Source organism: Bombyx mandarina, chromosome 10 (genome assembly GCF_030267445.1).
Source record: "Bombyx mandarina strain Sakado chromosome 10, ASM3026744v2".
Lineage (NCBI taxonomy): Eukaryota > Metazoa > Arthropoda > Insecta > Lepidoptera > Bombycidae > Bombyx > Bombyx mandarina.
Window position 1 is genome coordinate 9,452,058 of NC_143217.1, and position 19,212 is coordinate 9,471,269.

Here is a 19,212-nt window from a genome sequence, read left to right on the forward strand (position 1 = left end):
AAATTAAATTTTAAGGTCTTAGTTTTTTTTAAATTATCAAGTGGTTAAAATTAAGGATCTGATCTTTAAGTTATATTTTTGGGAGATTGATAATTTAAACATACGTAGGTATGAAGTGTTAGCGACTTACTAGCGTCCGCATCGAGGATTTCATGATTTCCTAATTTACGAAACTTTCACTTCTGAATTCTATTTAACAAGTAATCAATCTAAAATCGTCCAATTTTAAATACATTATTAATGTCATTTTATGTAGAATGTTCACTTAGTTTCCCGCCATTTTGCGAAGTTTTTCCGCAAAAATAGCGGGTGCTGAGCTCACGACTACTTTCGTCCGCTGCCGGTATGAGACTAACTTACGATTACGACAGTAGACTGTATAGCTGTGCCACTTTGCTGAGGACCAGGATTAAAACTAACACAACGTAAAAAGTTCGCACTTCACTCAACAACAAGCCTTACACACCTCGAGTAGAGTTCGAGTGTTGTCTAGTCAGTTCAACCGTGACTGATACTTTGAATGGTTTTGCGTGATTCATTAATTAGACTCGTATTATCTTAGTTACAGACTGCATTTTTACTATTTTTCTCGACCCATGGTATCGGCTTTGTCCATAGTTTCGTTGGTTTTCTTTAGTCCTGAGTTTGTTTTTTGTTTTAAAAAGTACATAGGTACCTACTGTTAGGCTTATTCATCAAACACATGTTATATACTTAATTGGCACACATGAATTTATTTTTAGTCTACCGCTGTCACTCATGTCTTTCGAACAAGAGGAATAAAGGTTCAGTGGGTATCTACCACTATGTGTGAATTTTTTCTAAAAGCCACGTCATGGGTGCTCCTGAGAGACTGTAAGTAATGCATCGATATTTTTAACGGTATGGCTTGTCTTTTGATCGTCTGCCAGCGTGGGTTATTATTATATAAAAAAATCCACAAGTAACTTTTTGTAGTTTGTGTCAAAATTTTAGAGTAAATGTCCAAAACAAGTATTATAAAAAGAAATGATACCAAAGACTTTCGTTCGGAATTTTCAGAGACAGACAGTGCAACTTTGTTAATATTTTGTAATCATTACCATGAACGTAGTACATACTACATGCCACGAGGTCGGTCAAGGTAAACATGAAACTTGTTTCATTTCTTGTAGGTATAGATAGGTTTTAAGTTACATATGAAATGCGTCATACTATATAGTGTATCTGCTGTTACGTATACACGTAATTTAACAATATTATTTATTCGATATTCTTTCCAATCAACTTTAAGTTGGATTTTCATGTTTTTTTAGGATATTTTTTTATTGCTTAGGGTAGTCGGTTAGGTGGGTGGGACGAGCTCACGGCCCACCCGATGTTAAGTGGTTACCGGATCCCATAGACATCTAGTGACATCTACAACATAAATTCCGCCACCCACCTTGAGATGTGATTTCTAAGGTCTCAGTATAGTTACAACGACTGGCCCACCCTTCAAACCAAAACGCATTAAACTGATTCACGGCAGAAATAGGCAGGGTGGTGGTACCTACCCGTGCCGAATCGCAAGAGGTCCTACCACCATTAAAGGTATTGGCGTTGTTTCTATCGTAAAGGATTATTTTTGACGTTTGACGTGGTGGAACACATCAGAAGATTTCGTCAACCTGTCCGGGAGCCGTCGTACCGGTAGACGAGGAGACTTCGCCCACCCCTGGTCCCCCTGAGTAAATGCTTAAGGGACCAACGAAAGAGCCTCTGAAAATTGCATTTTAGCGCTTCCATTTTTTCCACTACCTATTTGCTGTTAGCCTAAGGGGTTATTCCAGCTAAGCGCTTCCGGGGCGCGTGATTTAGACCTAGCGGGGTATACCGAGAGTGAACTCTCTAGGCGAGCTCGGTGTGGCTCGAGCTCGATCCCAGTGGATGGGGATGGCAGACAAAATCCAATTTTTCGTAAATTGAATTAGTTTTAATGCTTTTAAAATAGCCGAATTAAAATTGATCGTTTTAGTAAAAAAAATATTTAATACAATATAAAATTCATTTTGAGTAACAAATAATAAAATACATTTTCATAATATAATACGTAACAATTTTATTAATACTAGTTAGAAATATTTAACTTCATTGTATGCAGTACGAATGCAATATTATAATAATAATTCGAATTTTGTCTTTTCTCGTTCATCACGACTGGACCTTCTGCAATAAACAGAAAGAGATTAATAAGCAATTAATTTTTATACAATTTAACATTTAAAAAATAATAATAATATTAAACTTACCATGGTTATTTCAGGGAATATAGTGCTGAGATTGAAATTGGCCCGAGATGTTCCCGAAAAACTGGCTAAAGTTCTGTCCACATTATGCCCCATGGTTTGAACGTTCGAAGTAACAAGATGACTATTTAGGAACTCTGATTGATACTGGGAAGCCATCTGATTACTCACATAGTTTGTAAATGGAAGTTCTTCGGGCATTAAATTCGCATGTCTTTTGTTGGAATTTCTATTCTGCCACAATAAATGAGAGGAATCATTCCATTCTTCCGCTTCAGTATTGAGTTTGGTTCTTTTACTTTGAAATTTTTTACTGGTCTCTTTTTTAGAACATTCTAGCTTATGTTTCGTAGCCGATTCCCTCCTGGAAGGCTTGTAATTTGACGGCAGTTTTTCTTGTTGATAATTCGAGCTGTTTCTCATCTTCAGATCTTCGTATTTATGACTTGTGTAATTGTGACACTCTGTAGGTTGGTTGTAGTCAATAAAATCACCGGGAAACGGGCCACTTGCGTAATTCCCAGTCATGAGGTTGCCGCCATTCTGCATGAAGTTGCTGTAGAATGAGTTCGAGATTGTGTTCGTTGTAGCGTTGTATAGATTAGTGCCGGGGAATTGTTGTTGGTACGTATTCTCCGTGTAATCTAAGATCGGCGGGAAGTGAGATACTTGTGCTACACCAGTTTCTACGGTCGAATTAAACTCGTTATATTTTTGAGAGGATGGCATGTATTTAGCACTACTAATGTCCTGGATTTTCTGATTACAGCTCCCACCCCTGAGTAAGGCTTCGGCTGAATAATTGTTTTTTTGTGATTTGCTTTTTTCATTTTTGTTTGCCTTGGGTTTTGTTTGTGTATACGATACCATGTTATTATTCTCGTAAGAATTGACTATTTTGTGATCATTAAAACCGTAACCGTGCTGGGGCAATTGGTTTTCTATTCTGGCCGCGGCATTTTTACGATTTTCACTACTGAAATGTGATAAATTTTGATCGTTTGATCGAATCGGAAATTGTTTGACCGTTTTTGACGGCTCAAATATCGGTGGCTGATAGCGGGTATTCATGTTTTCGTTAGAGCGGTTCATGAGTTGAGTTACAGACAAGAAATTCCCACAGTTTTGCATGTCACTCTGTGGCTGCAATTTATTTATGGCCTCCATATTCTTCTTTTTTTCATGAGGACCAAGAGCTAGGTCACCCACTAATGTCGGCAAATTAATGGGCGGAGGATCTATACTGATTTCAGTCGTACCAAGGGGTCTTGCTGAAGGCCATATTTGAAATTCTTCTTGAGTTGTTTGAGCGGGGAAATTGGGCATTGTAATGGGAAAATAATTGCCATCGTGATAATCATGCTTTTTCGTATTATTGTTTGTGTGATTATATGTTGGTTTTTGATCGAGCTGATTGTAAGCCGTTCTTTGAACGTCCTTCGTCTCAGTCGTGTGATTATAATTTTGCATTGGTCTTATTTCCGATGTCATCCAATTGATGTGCATTTTGCTAGGCGATTTCTTCGTATATTTCTCCGGCAAATTTACTCCTAAAATTGGCTTGACACTATTACTATTAACAATCGCCTCTCCAACTTTCGTGTCGTAAATTTTCGGTTCATTAACTTTAGCATTCGGAATGGTTTGTAATGGATCTGTAGGCAAGTACTGTGGTTTGCAATTTAAGGATTTAGTTCCACCATTGTTTGAGTAAAACGGCGATTCTTCTGTCCATAAATTCGTGGGTTGCGAGTAGAGGCTGCTTATTGTATCAACAAAGGAACTTCCCTTGTTTGTTATGTTTTCTTTTGCATTCGACACCAATGGGATATGGAATTCTGGATTAAACGGATTATACGTCGTCGAACAAGGCGCTGAAACTGTTGTTAGTATGTCCTTACTGAACGTAGCGTTATTGGTTGTGCAGTTAACGAAATCAAGGCCTTTATGGGACCAGCCCAAGTCAATGTCGTAAGTTAGTCTTGCAGAGCCCAATTTCATGAGGTTTTCGTCTACATTCGAGAAGTCGGATTTACTTTTCGAAGTGTACTTTTCCATGGCACAAGGATAAAGACCGAGGCTATTAAATTCGTGCGTCGAAGTTATTGTGCTTGTGCTGTAAATCGCATTTTTTACTGAACTAAAGGGATCCCCCTTATAGAATAAGTTGTTACTGTAAGTCGTCGTTTGATTTGGTAATGTTTTATTCATATTACAATCAAATTCTATTCCAAATGTCGGGTCGGCTGGTGTGTAATTAGTCGAAACTATAGATGGGACACTTAAATTTAAGAAAGGGTTTTCGTTGTTTGCCGTCGATACTGCTATATTAGTTGTTTTAGGGGGTTGGAGCTCTTTGATTGCTGGATTTGGTTTTTGCTTTACTTCTTGTTCACATATGTTCGCTTTGTTGTTTGGCTTAATTTTGTTAAGGTTTACATTGTGCTTGTCGAAAAACGTATTAGGCTCCTGTATTGGTTCTCGACGTCTCTGATTGTTTTCTTTGGGAGCAATAGGTACGGAACTTTGAGCATCTTCAGCGGGACTGTCTGCTCTATTACCGCTTACTAACGGGAAAGACATTAAGAACGCGGCCGTGGGTGATGCGGCGAGTAATTCTTCGGCCAATTCTAATCTAGCGTTACCGCCGTCGACAGTTCCATCGCACAACGAAGTTTCTAGTATATTTGGCAATTTACTTTCTTTGTCTCCTTTTGTAGTCGATTTTCCGGGAACTTCGATGTTTACAATACTAATATCATTAGCGGGTTCCGTGTTCGCTTTCGATTCTATTGATTTATCTGTTGTTACAATCGAATCAATATTCGCTTGTGTTACCGTCTCTTTAAGAGAAGTTGTAGTTGGGGTAGATGCAGGGCTTGCTTGTTTTGTTGTTAGATTAGGGCAATTAGGTTTTTCAGTATTTTCATTTAGTGTTAGACTATGACTTTGAATATCATCACCCAATGGTTTTGCGAGTTCACAATTATTCGCTACTTTTTGAGATATATTCTCAGTAGATGTTAATGCTTCTAATTCTACATTGTCTGGTTTATGGTCAGATAGCGTTTTCATTTCATTAGTTTTAGGTTGATCTTTATCAGTAGAAGCTTTAGACACTTCTACAGGTCTGTTTTTTTTAATATTCCGTTTATTATTGTTGTTTTTTAACTTGACAATACTTTTTTTATTTTTGGCCGACAGAGGACGTGAATACGCGGATATCGGTAAAATGTTTACCATTGTTGTTTTTGTAATGTCGCTGTTGTGTCTGGTAACCACCGGTACTGATGGCTTGTTCGTTGACGGAATGTTTGGGTTTACGACAACAAATGCGGGTGCTATTGATGGAAACAGCAATTGCCTCTGAGGAAAAATATACGGTGCTGCGGGTAGAACCACAATGGTGTTGTCTGGAGCTGAAAAAAATTAAAGTTTTTTATTGTAAAGTCATTTATTGTATCGAATATTAGAATGAATTGGTATAACTTGCGTAATTACTAGTGGTAGTATGAATTAACAGTCCGCTGGGATATGTGCCGCGTTGCTAGCTGTTGTTACTGTGATAGCCATTAAGCAAGCAGTCTTAGAGATTTCGATCTTGTCTCCGGCAGCAACTTTGTACCAGATTGCCTGTAAGCTCATCCACTCATCTAGTGCAATAAATGAAAAATCTAGAGGACGCAATTTTCTTCTAAATTTATTTTTCACACATAATACCTTTTAATGCAGGCTTTATTTTTGGTAAGATCTTCTGTTCTTTTAAAATTTGCTTAGGTAGAGATCTTGATTCAGTAGTTGTTGTGGCAGTCAAAAACTTTTCATTCTTTGTATGTTTTTTTGACTTTTGCAACATTAATAATTTTACATATTTGCTATCTGAAATGAAACAAATTATATTTAATTTATATTTACGTAATAATATTGAGGTGAAACTTATTTAAGGTTCGTTTAGAACCAATTTTTATCTTCTCAAAAACTGGAATAATCATTTTTGCTTGAAATCGTTTTTCAAAGTAGATAATTTCATTAAAACTAAATCATACGTACTTTTTCCTTTCTTTTTAACACCAATGAAGACCTGAGTGGACACATCTCTTTTCTCTCCTTGAATAAGCACTTGGGCGCAAGCGTCCTTACTGTCGCCTTTGATCGAAGTTGCACTTTCCAACTTGACTTGTAAAGCTAATATCTCTGCTTCTGAAAAAAATAACTATTTTTAAAAACTTAATTTAATAAATTTAAATATACTTTAATTAGCACATAATGCATGTCACGCAAGCATATGGCGGCTTATGTTATGCTAAATAAATGGTTGATACTGGTTACAATAGTTCACAGGCAGTGGTAACATCAGCCTTTTTATAGTTTGATGGAACTTAGGCAAAATTATTCCTTGAAACTATGAAATGGGCCGTAACATACATACATTTTTTTTTATTGCTTTGATGGGTGGACGTGCTCACAGCCCACCTGGTGTTAAGTGGTTACTGGAGCCCATAGACATCTACAATGTAAATGCGCCACCCACCTTGAGATATAAGTTCTAAAGTCTCAAGTACAGTTACAACGGCTGCCCCACCCTTCAAACCGAAACGCATTACTGCTTCACGGCAGAAACAGGCGGGGTGGTGGTACCTACCCATGCGGACTCACATGAGGTCCTACCACCAGTAAAAAATACATAAAAATACATATATATTTTTCGGTTACATTACAAGTAGAAGGCATAAAGTTTGCTCCAATATTACAATGATAGAAAAGCCTTTATTGGTAGTGCGTCTAGTGAATCTGCTGGATTACCCTGCTTAATTCTGGGAAAGGTGGGACAGCTGTTATTCTACACAATTGAAACTTAGACCTCATGTATCCAGTTAGGTGGTGGCATTATAGTTGTTGTGCCTATGGGCTTCAATAAGCCGTTCACTCCAGGAGGGTAAGCAGATTTATAATTCTATAGAAAAAAAAATAGATAAAAATATATAGACAAAAACCTTAAGTTTTAAAAATTTATCCACACATAATTTAAAAGCTGTTATATGGTTTCAATAAGTGTCACTATCCTGAATATTTAATAAAACAATGCTCAAAATTGATATTTTCATGTTTGTTTCACAAGACAATTTATATTAAAAATATTGAGGTTTAGCTCATTACAAATTTATCTTATTTCCTCTTACAAGTCTACTGGGTGAGATTTTTTGGGAAATCAGCAATATTTTTAATTTTTTCAAACATAGTTTTCCAATTCCAGTTTTATATTATTTTGTTTATACAATTTTATTTAGTTTATTTAAATATGTTCTGTGATCCCGTATTGTAAAGTTAAAAAAATATATATATAAATCTACATAAATTAATACTCAAATAAAATAATAAATAAAAAAACAAATGCCATATCAAATTTACCTTTCTGAGTGTGAATGCAACTTGCATAAGGTCACTTGTGTTAAAAGTCATCAGAGGCTGACTTTTATTTATTTAGTAATAAAATAAAATAACAAAAACAAGATAAATAGAGTAAATAAAAACAAACAAAAAGCATTCAACAAATTGAGAAATAAAAATAAAGAAAAATAAAAGTGTAATAAAAAAAAATGTATAGACAAATTAACTGTACAGCTCAATCCTTGGATCTTAAATTTATTTTATTTTATTAGAGAAGTGTGATAAACAAATATTTAGATTTCATCATGTGTTATTGTTGTATGTACTATTGTTGTCTGGGGAGTTATACAACAGACAAGATAGTGTTGGCTGTGAGAGGTTTAAACGACGAAAGGAAAGATCTTCCACTGAGCAAGTGACATTAATTAGTAGACTGACTGTCTGAACATTGTTGTTTGGAACTTGTATATATGCAAGCTTATCTTGAAAATGTTGTAAGCGAGATTCAGGCATTTGTCAAATATCTTGTATCGTATGATGGCTACCTGCCACATTGGCTAAGGTTACTTTTACTTGTTGGTAGTTTGAAAACTTTCCGATTACATAAACGGCTGCCTGAGCACAGCTCACTTAAGTAAACATGTTCAAGTGTATCTAAGGAATCTCTTATGTTATGTATAAGCTTATATAGGAACACAATGTTAGCAACTATACATAGTGTGCTTTATGACTGCATTGCATAAAATGAAAGAGGTTTAGGTAGGTAGGTAGATTAGATTAGGAATGAAAGGTGATAAAGGAACCATTTTTTAATTCTTCTTATCCTATTTGCGTGTACTTGATAGCCGGGGCTCCAAACTGTACAGCAATTTTCCAGAATGTTTTGTACAATCGTATTGTAAATAAGAATGGTTCAACTAGGTAACTTAAATATTTTCATTGGTCTATTGATGAAAGACAGGAAGTACTGCTAATAATGTTATCAAATATAAATTTCTTATAATTATTCACTTAAAATATAAAATTCTGAATTTATACTCAGGAAATTGTGCATCATATTTTGAAGTGAGTATTTAGTAAGCAATCTACAATTTTAGATTACTAAAATTACCTATGCTCACTTACTGAGTTGTGTTCGTTCTTGAGTACAATTAGTTAGACACAAAATTGCTTGTTGAACAATTTCAATTTTTGGATACTGTACATTTTCATTTTCTGTACTTCTAGGATCCTTGGCTTGATTCACTGCTTTAACTGCTTCTCCTAATTTTGATATGGCATCGTTAAATTTATTGCGCCTTTGTTTTTCCCATTCTCGACAACGACTGTAATTTAAGCAATTTATCAATCCTGTACGAAAAACACTAATTTTACGTCCGAAATAATATTTGTTTACCTTGGAGTACGCTTATTAGTGTTTTCCATGACTAACAGCCTACGAAATTGCTTTTGGGTGTAAAAATATGATTTAACTTAAATTTTAACCATTTATCATAGAAGAATAAATAGTAAACAAGTTTAACTTTAATGTTATTCTCGGGCATCAAATTGATTACCTAGTTATTATAAATCACATAGAAAATACATACATAAGCAAATAAATATATTATTCTTAAATACATACGGTACATACTACATACATAATTGTGTTTTTTATTAAAATAATGACCTAGAAATATGAAATATATAGGTATATACGGTAGGTATAAGATTTTTTATGGGATTTTATGACCTGGTAACTAAGACCTTTAAGTCATGTCTTATTTTAATTTATATTCATTTTTTATAATGAAAAATGCTAGCATGGAGTGAAATGAAACGAAGATGATTAATTTGAGACATTAATCAACTGGGATGAAATAAAACGAAGTGAGATGAGATGATATGGGATGAAATATAATCTTAACTTAAAATAGTGGTCATTTACTGACATTTTTTCAGTGGAGTTTTTGGAGGATCACGAGAAGTTACGTCCAGAGGCTTTGTTTTCCCACATTTGTGCACTTTCACAGATATTAAGCAGTTAATAAACCACCGCTATTACACATTTAAACCCGAAGACACACTAAATAGACAAAATAAAACAAATTACACAACTTCACTCCACGCTATCCCGCCAAAATTCCAAGAGTTTATAATATAGAATTTATAGAGTATTACTTTGGCTTACTGAATTTGGCCTCTTTTTTTATTTTCGGATATTTTTATTTATAATTATTTGTTCGTCGTTTGTTCATTAATGCTCAAATTAATCTGAAAAACGAACAAAAAATTAATTAATCTGAGCGATAAAAATAAATATATCTAGTAAGAGAGACCAACTTAAGGGCAATCATTTATTTAATTATTTATAAATGATTGCCCTTAAGTTGGTCTCTCTTACTAGATATATTTATTTTTATCGCTCAGATTAATTAATTTTGATCAATTATCGTTTGTTCGACGACTATTGGTGATTGTTCGATCATAAAAACAATGAAATTCCCAATTATTAATTATTTTATATCTAATAAGCATCACATTCATCAGCAAACCATCACCTCACGCCTACATTGCGCTTGCGCCGGTTTTGTCAGTCAGCTGGCAATGGGCGTATTTACTAGCGTTTTGTTAACAATTAGGTTATACTGTCTAATTATTTCATAAGTAGATCAAAAAAATATTGAAAACTTCAACAAACTTCAACAATACTTCAACAAAAAATGTCAGTGAAGACAGCCAATTAGTCGTTAAAATACGATTAGCGCGGTTTGAATAAATTCAGTTATTTTTAATGATATTGAATAATAACAAGCTCTGCTTTTTCGTCATCATCGAACGCCGCGAGTCGGCCTGAGGGGCCTACGAGGGGGGCGGGGCATAGTTACTACCGTATCAGATTTGAGAGTACGAGCTAAGCGGTAGTAAGACCTTTGGGAGGGCGCGAGTCCTTCTAAGAAATCAGACCATCTGGCATCTCGGACTTCGGCGATGCGAGACTTTACGTCGCCTTGTAGGGCAAGCATTCGAATACGATTATCCACGGTAGGATACCTATCGTAGGCGCGTATCGAGGTGTTCTTAGCTCTAAGGAGTTCCCTAATATCGTCGGGCAATTTGAAGCGGTAAAGGAAGTCCTCCGCTACAACTTGTTTCGATGACCTATCTAATGTCGAGGTGATGTGTGACGTTAAGATGTTTATGGCTTCAACGGTGTCTTGAGGAGACGGGGTAGAGTCCGGGCTAAACGGGAGCGATGGTGGATCAGATTCAGCCAGGCTGATGCCCAGCGTGTGCCAATCCACTACAGTCCTCGTGACGAGAACGGAATCGGGAGCGCGACCGAGCTTCATAACGACGGGACGGTGGTCTGAGTCTAACTCTGAAACTACTTCGATCGAGTGTAGGCGCAGAGATACTTTTTTAATAACGCTATGTCGAGTATATCCGGGCGATGCGCGATATTTAGCGGGTAGTGAGTCGGGGTTAGCGGAACGACGATATCGAAGGCGAGATCATCGACTAACGCGTCAAGCCGCCTGCCATTCGGAGTTGTGGTGTGTGAGTTCCACCTGATGTGTTTACAATTTAGGTCGCCCGCCAGAATGACAGAGCTTCTCATGTCGAGCAGCGCCTCGATATCACTGCTTAGAACGATCTTATCCGGTGGAAGATAAACGGACGCGATAACGACCGGCGCGTGTCCCGTCAGTGAGATTCGGCACACTGATGCTTCGATATTAGCGAGCGCGGGAGGATCGAGCGGGACGCAATGCAGGGCTCTTCTATAGTAAATGACGGTACCACCACCACGAGCAGAGAGCCTGTCGTTCCTGACCATATTATAGTTCGCGATTTTAGGGTCACGGCGCGCGGGCTTAATTAGGGTCTCCTGCACTAAAAAGATATCAATTTGATGGTCACGCAAAAAGTCAGAAACCTGATCACGTTGATTTGCGAGACCGTAAGCGTTAAAAAATCCTATCGTTACGGATAGGGGCTTTATTCTACTTATATACGCCATTGATTACCGGCGGAGTGAGGGGAGGACGTACGTATTTAATGACGCGTATACGTCGGCGTATTCTTGCACAACGGCGATAAAGTGTTGTGCAGTGGAGGCAGCGCGAATGGCGTCACCCAAAGCGTTAACGCGCTCAAAGTTGATCGACTGAAAGAAGTCGATCACTAAAGCGAGATTGTCGGACGCGGTCGGAGGGCAAGTCGCGGGAGAGGGACGAGTCGCGGGGGCGGGACGAGTCGCGGGGGCTGGATGAATCGCGGAGGAGGGAGTTGTAGCCGTGTTCGTGTACGGCAGCGGTTTCGCCCAGGCCGAGACACTGGGCACCGGCGCCGGAACGAACGCTGGCTTAGCCTTTTTTTTTTTTTTTTTTTTTTTTTTTCGGGTAGAGGGCCGAACCTCCTACGAGGTCCCCGCGCAAAAGGGGCGCGCGGGGTATGTGAGACTCAACGATCTGCATGGTGTTGTGAGCAGACCGCGGGCCCAAGGATTTTAGAGCCCACCCACTAAACGACTCCCCTGCACTCTTACACCCGACGTCCGATCCCCTCCGAGGTCAGAACCCGGATGAGGTAGGGGGGCTACCGCGGTCAACACTACAACCAGACGGCGCGGCTCACCCCAAGGACGCCCAGCCGACGGAGCCTTCGAGGCGAATCGAAGGCTCTGAAACGTCGGCCGTCTCGGTACGGCAGCCCGTCGGGCCGCCCAGACGCTGGCTTAGCCTGCGACACAGAGGGTGCCGAGGCTTTGATATCTGGGTCGGAAGCGGTTTTGCGGGCGACGCGGCGATTTATTTTAGGGGCTCGTGGTTTTTTTTTTTTTATTGCCTTTGTAGGCAGACGAGCATACGGTCCACCTGATGGTGAGTGGTTACTGTCGCCCATGGACTTCAGCAATGCCAGGGGCAGAGCCAAGCCGCTGCCTACCGCAAATTCGGTAATTCGGTAATTCGCGGGGTGAGCCTGTGTTCGATACAGGACGCAGCTAGGCGGTTCCGTCGCGGTTTTTTGGTCGCAAGCGCAGAGGGCCGTGGCGTAATCTCCCAAACACTTAACACATCGGGGGCGCGCGTGATAGTTACGGGAAGAGTGCCCGTACAGTTGACAGTTATGGCAATGGCTAGGAGTGCCTTTTTTATAGGGGGCTTCGACGGCGATACCGGAGAACCTACAGACGGTCTGTGTGTTGAAGATTTTCTTACCCTCGGGGGTAGGCTGGAGGGCGACTAGAACCATATTATATGGCTCCCTACCGCGACCGGTGTGCATACGGTGCACAGAATTCACTGGTAAGCCCTGTTCTAACAGATCGGCCTTGACGAGCTCTACATCTAACTCTTTAGGGATTCCGGGTATTACAACGCGGAGTTCGCGCTCCTCCTGGAGCGTATACGCATGGAAACTTATACGCTCCTTACGGAGGTAAGAAGAGAGGGCCCTATGGTCGTCGGGTGTTTGAACCTTAATTTGAATGCCGTTCGCGAGGTTACGGGCATTCGTGAAATTAATATTTTTGGCCTTAAGGGCCAGGCAAACTCGATTCCAAGCTGCCTTCTCCTGAAGGATAACCGGGGGAGGGGTCTGGGTTTTATTTTGTGCCACCGGACGCGGCGACGGAGTGGCACGGGCTGAGGGCGCAACGGGAGTCTGAGGGCGGGGGCGCGACGCGTTCGCGGCTTTGCTAATTTTAGCGGCCGCGGGAGCTCGGGACTCCGCGGCACGCTTCTTACCCTTCTGTACCAGGGTGAATCCATCCGTCGATGTGGCTGGGGCGAGGTCGACCTCCATGTCCGAGTCAGAGTCGGAGCATGAGGAGGCGGGCGCAGGCGACCTACGAGCAAGTGTAGGTGTTTTAGAGGGCGCGACGGAGGCCGTGAATGATCGCTCAGCTGAAACGGTGGTCACGGCAGACGACGCAGCAGCTTTACTCGTCATTCCGATAGAGGCACCCGTCACGTGCGGACGTGCTCATCGACCACTCGATTGCCCGGCCTTTGTTCGCCCGGCTTTTGTTAGCCCGGCCATTGTTCGCGCGGCCTGTGTTCGTGGTACATCTGCCGACCAAGTGTTTTTTCTGGAAGTTTTTAATTGTTTTGTTTCCTTTTGTTATTTCTGTGTTCGTGGTACATCTGCCGAGAAACTGTCTTCCTGGAAGTGTTTAATTGTTTTGTTTCTTTTTGTTAATTCCGTTTTGTTGTGTTTTTTTTTCTTTGTACTGTAGTAATCGTGCCGCATTGCAAATATTCAACATCCGAACGGTCTGTAGCCTTTCCGGAATCGCAGTCGAAACCCCACACAAGAAAGGCACACCTAGCCAGTGCCATAACTGCCAATTATACGGGCATTCTTCCCGTAACTGTCACGCGCGCCCCCGATGCGTCAAGTGCTTAGGCGTTCACGCCACGGCCCTATGCACTCGCGATCAAAAAACCGCGACGGAACCGCCTAGCTGCGTCCTGTGTCGAACACAGGGTCACCCCGCAAATTACCGCGGATGCCCCCGAGCCCCTAAAATAAATCGACGCGTCGCCCGCCAAAACCGCCTCCGAGCTTCCGGCCCAGACATCAAAGCCTCGGCACCCTCTGTGTCGCAGGCTAAGCCAGCGTTCGTTTCGGCGCCGGTGCCCAGTGTCTCGGCCTGGGCAAAACCGCTGCCGTACACGAACACGGCTACAACTCCCTCCTCCGCGATTCGTCCCGCCCCCGCGACTCGTCCCTCTCCCGCGACTTGCCCTCCGACCGCGTCCGACAATCTCGCTTTAGCGATCGACTTCTTTCAGTCGATCAACTTTGAGCGCGTTAACGCTTTGGGCGACGCCATTCGCGCTGCCTCCACTGCACAACACTTTATCGCCGTTGTGCAAGAATACGCCGACGTATACGCGTCATTAAATACGTACGTCCTCCCCTCACTCCGCCGGTAATCAATGGCGTATATAAGTAGAATAAAGCCCCTATCCGTAACGATAGGATTTTTTAACGCTTACGGTCTCGCAAATCAACGTGATCAGGTTTCTGACTTTTTGCGTGACCATCAAATTGATATCTTTTTAGTGCAGGAGACCCTACTTAAGCCCGCGCGCCGTGACCCTAAAATCGCGAACTATAACATGGTCAGGAACGACAGGCTCTCTGCTCGTGGTGGTGGTACCGTCATTTACTATAGAAGAGCCCTGCATTGCGTCCCGCTCGATCCTCCCGCGCTCGCTAATATCGAAGCATCAGTGTGCCGAATCTCACTGATGGGACACGCGCCGATCGTTATCGCGTCCGTTTATCTTCCACCGGATAAGATCGTTCTCAGCAGTGATATCGAGGCGCTGCTCGGCATGGGGAGCTCTGTCATTCTGGCGGGCGACCTAAATTGTAAACACATCAGGTGGAACTCACACACTACAACCCCGAATGGCAGGCGGCTTGACGCGTTAGTCGATGATCTCGCCTTCGATATCGTCGCTCCGCTAACCCCGACTCACTACCCGCTAAATATCGCGCATCGCCCGGATATACTCGACAGCGTTATTAAAAAACGTAACTCTGCGCTTACACTCGATCGAAGTAGTTTCAGAGTTAGATTCAGACCACCGTCCCGTCGTTATGAAGCTCGGTCGCGCTCCCGATTCCGTTCCCGTCACGAGGACTGTGGTCGATTGGCACACGCTGGGCATCAGCCTGGCTGAATCTGATCCACCATCGCTCCCGTTTAACCCAGACTCTACCCCGTCTCCTCAGGATACCGCTGAAGCCATAGACATCTTAACGTCACACATCACCTCGACATTAGATAGGTCATCGAAACAAGTTGTAGCGGAGGACTTCCTTCACCGCTTCAAATTGTCCGACGATATTAGGGAACTCCTTAGAGCTAAGAACGCCTCGATACGCGCCTACGACAGGTATCCTACCGCGGAAAATCGTATTCGAATGCGTGCCCTACAACGCGACGTAAAGTCTCGCATCGCCGAAGTCCGAGATGCCAGATGGTCTGATTTCTTAGAAAAACTCGCGCCCTCTCAAAGGTCTTACTACCGCTTAGCTCGTACTCTCAAATCGGATACGGTAGTAACTATGCCCCCCCTCGTAGGCCCCTCAGGCCGACTCGCGGCGTTCGATGATGATGAAAAAGCAGAGCTGCTGGCCGATACATTGCAAACCCAGTGCACGCCCAGCACTCAATCCGTGAACCCTGTTCATGTAGAATTTGTAGACAGTGAGGTAGAACGCAGAGTCTCCTTGCCACCCTCGGACGCGTTACCACCCGTCACCCCGATGGAAGTTAAAGACTTGATCAAAGACCTACGTCCTCGCAAGGCTCCCGGTTCCGACGGTATATCCAACCGCGTTATTAAACTTCTACCCGTCCAACTCATCGTGATGTTGGCATCTATTTTCAATGCCGCTATGGCGAACTGTATCTTTCCCGCGGTGTGGAAAGAAGCGGACGTTATCGGCATACATAAACCCGGTAAACCAAAAAATCATCCGACGAGCTACAGCCCGATTAGCCTCCTCATGTCTCTAGGCAAACTGTATGAGCGTCTGCTCTACAAACGCCTCAGAGACTTCGTCTCATCCAAGGGCATTCTCATCGATGAACAATTCGGATTCCGTACAAATCACTCATGCGTTCAACAGGTTCACCGCCTCACGGAGCACATTCTTGTGGGGCTTAATCGACCAAAACCGTTATACACGGGAGCTCTCTTCTTCGACGTCGCAAAAGCGTTCGACAAAGTCTGGCACAATGGTTTGATTTTCAAACTATTCAACATGGGCGTGCCGGATAGTCTCGTGCTCATCATACGGGACTTCTTGTCGAACCGCTCTTTTCGATATCGAGTCGAGGGAACCCGCTCCTCCCCACGACCTCTCACAGCTGGAGTCCCGCAAGGCTCTGTCCTCTCACCCCTCCTATTTAGCTTATTCGTTAACGATATTCCCCGGTCGCCGCCTACCCATTTAGCTTTATTCGCCGACGACACGACTGTTTACTATTCCAGTAGAAACAAGTCCCTAATCGCGAAGAAGCTTCAGAGCGCAGCCCTAGCCCTAGGACAGTGGTTCCGAAAATGGCGCATAGACATCAACCCAGCGAAAAGTACTGCGGTGCTATTTCAGAGGGGAAGCTCCACACGGATTTCCTCCCGTATTAGGAGGAGGAATCTCACACCCCCGATTACTCTCTTTAGTCAATCCATACCCTGGGCCAGGAAGGTCAAGTACCTGGGCGTTACCCTGGATGCATCGATGACATTCCGCCCGCATATAAAATCAGTCCGTGACCGTGCCGCGTTTATTCTCGGTAGACTCTACCCCATGATCTGTAAGCGGAGTAAAATGTCCCTTCGGAACAAGGTGACACTTTACAAAACTTGCATAAGGCCCGTCATGACTTACGCGAGTGTGGTGTTCGCTCACGCGGCCCGCACACACATACACACCCTTCAATCTCTACAATCCCGCTTTTGCAGGTTAGCCGTCGGAGCTCCGTGGTTCGTGAGGAACGTTGACCTACACGACGACCTGGGCCTCGAATCTATCCAGAAATACATGAAGTCAGCGTCGGAACGGTACTTCGATAAGGCTATGCGTCATGATAATCGCCTTATCGTTGCCGCCGCTGACTACTCCCCGAATCCTGATCATGCAGGAGCCAGTCACCGTCGACGCCCTAGACACGTCCTTACGGATCCCTCAGATCCAATAACCTTTGCACTAGACGCCTTCAGCTCTAGGAGCAGGCTTAGGGACCTCGGTAGCCGTACTCGTCGAACTCGACAAAGAGTTCGCCGTGCAACCTAACCCATGAATCAGCTCGCTGAGTTTCTCGCCGGATCTTCTCAGCGGGTCGCGATTCCGATCCGGTAGTAGATTCATTCGCGAAGCAGCTGCTCTTGAGCTGTTAGGTCTCCTTCGGAGGCGCTCGGGTAGCTGTTAGCAAATCCCACCCCTCCTGGCTGAGCCTTTGCTCGCCCACCTGTCCTGGTGAAACTGGAAAGGCCTCCGGGCCATCAGTAATCCTTCAATCATAAAAAAAAAAAAAAAAAAAAGCAGCTTTACTCGCCAGTATAGGCAACACGGGAGCGGCAGGCACGACGGAGGCTGCGGTGCTCGATGCAGAAGCTTTGCATGCAGGTACAGGCGACGCAGAAGCAGCGAGCGCGGCGGAGTCCTCGAGAGGGCTCGCAGTGTGATTGGCCTTGATGGCCAGAAACTCTGAGGCGAGCTGTGGGTGGCGAAGTCAGAGGAATTCCGCGAATACAGCGTCCATGATCGCTGAGTGCCCAGGTGGGGCGGCCCTGGGTCTTGAAAACACTCGCCTTGCGGTGAGGCCCCAACTTCTCGGCCCTGAGCGGTCCTATTGAACACAGGAACCATCTCCTATTGCATGGTAATGAATAGTATCATTTTTAACACGAAAGTTGTACTCCTAAAATATTCTTAGAATAATTAGAAATCACTGAAATTTATTTAAGCTTGTTAATATTCAATATCATTAAAAATAACTGAATTTATTAAAACCGCGGTAATCGTACTTTAACGACTAATTGGCTGTGTTCACTGACATTTTTTTGTTGAAGTATTGTTGAAGTTTTCAATATGTTTTTGATCTACATAAGAAATAATTAGACAGTATAAACGTACTTATTAACAAAACGCTAGTAAATACGGCCATTGCCAGCTGACTGACAAAATCGGCGCATGCGCAATGTAGGCGTGAGGTGATGGTTTGCTGATGAATGTGATGCTTAGTAGATATAAAATAATTAATAATTGGGAATTTAATTGTTTTTATGATCGAACAATCACCAATAGTCATCGAAAAAACGATAATTGATCAAAATAAAGGTAATATAATAAAGATAATAAAATAAAGATACCTAGTAAAGGAGGCCAACTTAACGGTAATCATTTGTTTAATTAATTATAAATAAATAAAAGACGAACAAACAATTTTTACATTCAAAAATTAACGAACAAACGACGAAGAAATAATAAAAAATAAAAAATCCGAATACCTAAAAAAACGGGAGCTAAATTCATTGAGCCACTATGGGCACTATCAAAAAAGACGTCTTGTAATCTGTGGCACTATTGCCAGCCCTACAGTTTTTCGGAAATTCTTTTAATTTTCAGTTTAGACCTCGAAATCTACAGTTTTTTTATGTAAGATGTTAGCGTCAACTATTTTATTAGTCCGCACGTTGGGTCAGAAATTAAAAATAGTTTCGAGCTTAATGTGACAAATGACTATTTCAAAAAATTCAATAAAATTAAGTACGATTTCAACAAAAGTAAAGATGAAACGGAAAATCAAGATTGAAAATGGTTTATTAGCTAGTAATAATATCTAATATGCAGACACTGGAATAATTGCAACTTTGAGACTTTTGTTTTTGACATTTGACTAGATTAAAACTTTGATAATTATACGATTTTTCTTGTTTTTAATGCCCTTCCTTCAATGTATTCTATTTATTACTATCATTAAATTATAAAAAAATATAATATAAAGATAAAGATGTAGATTTGCTGTTTTTTAATTTGATATTAA

At 41.9% G+C, this 19,212-nt stretch overlaps 2 protein-coding genes across 5 annotated transcripts in view; both read right to left on the minus strand.

Annotated features, from left to right (window-relative positions):
• LOC114250609 (guanylate cyclase 32E) overlaps positions 1-368 on the minus strand; it is a 57,172-nt gene extending 56,804 nt beyond the window's left edge. The window contains exon 1 of one of the 2 annotated variants that reach the window (XM_089730629.1): positions 131-368. In XM_089730629.1, the coding sequence (XP_089586755.1) occupies positions 131-154 (24 nt within the window). In that variant the 5' untranslated portion in view covers positions 155-368. The remainder of the gene's footprint in view (positions 1-130) is intronic. The other variant, XM_089730628.1, reaches the window with a different exon arrangement.
• Positions 369-1,990: 1,622 nt separating this feature from the next.
• Positions 1,991-9,353, minus strand: LOC114250589 (uncharacterized). 3 transcript variants are annotated; one of them, XM_028184518.2, is made up of 6 exons: positions 9,052-9,353; positions 8,781-8,980; positions 6,318-6,467; positions 5,988-6,146; positions 2,271-5,686; positions 1,991-2,187 (listed from the first exon to the last, which is right to left on the minus strand). In XM_028184518.2, exons 1-6 carry the CDS (start codon positions 9,078-9,080, stop codon positions 2,173-2,175), a joined length of 3,969 nt encoding a protein of 1,322 aa, XP_028040319.2. In that variant the 5' UTR covers positions 9,081-9,353; the 3' UTR covers positions 1,991-2,172. The 3 variants fall into 3 exon arrangements, with proteins under 3 accessions (XP_028040319.2, XP_089586503.1, XP_028040320.2); XM_089730377.1 differs by lacking the exon at positions 9,052-9,353 and having other exon boundaries at positions 8,767-8,908; XM_028184519.2 differs by lacking the exons at positions 5,988-6,146; positions 6,318-6,467; positions 8,781-8,980; positions 9,052-9,353 and adding an exon at positions 5,769-5,954.
• Between the last annotated feature and the right edge of the window lie 9,859 nt (positions 9,354-19,212).

What these genes read in the sequence shown, in the direction of transcription:
- LOC114250589 (XM_028184518.2), bottom strand. Translation starts at nt 9,080, where the DNA reads ATGGAAAACACTAATAAGCGTACTCCAAG. An exon ending in ACTAATAAGCGTACTCCAAG is followed by an intron (nt 8,981 to 9,051) that starts GTAAACAAATAT and finishes CTTAAATTACAG; the next exon opens with TCGTTGTCGAGAATGGGAAA. An exon ending in TGTTAAAAAGAAAGGAAAAA is followed by an intron (nt 6,147 to 6,317) that starts GTACGTATGATT and finishes GTTTCATTTCAG; the next exon opens with ATAGCAAATATGTAAAATTA.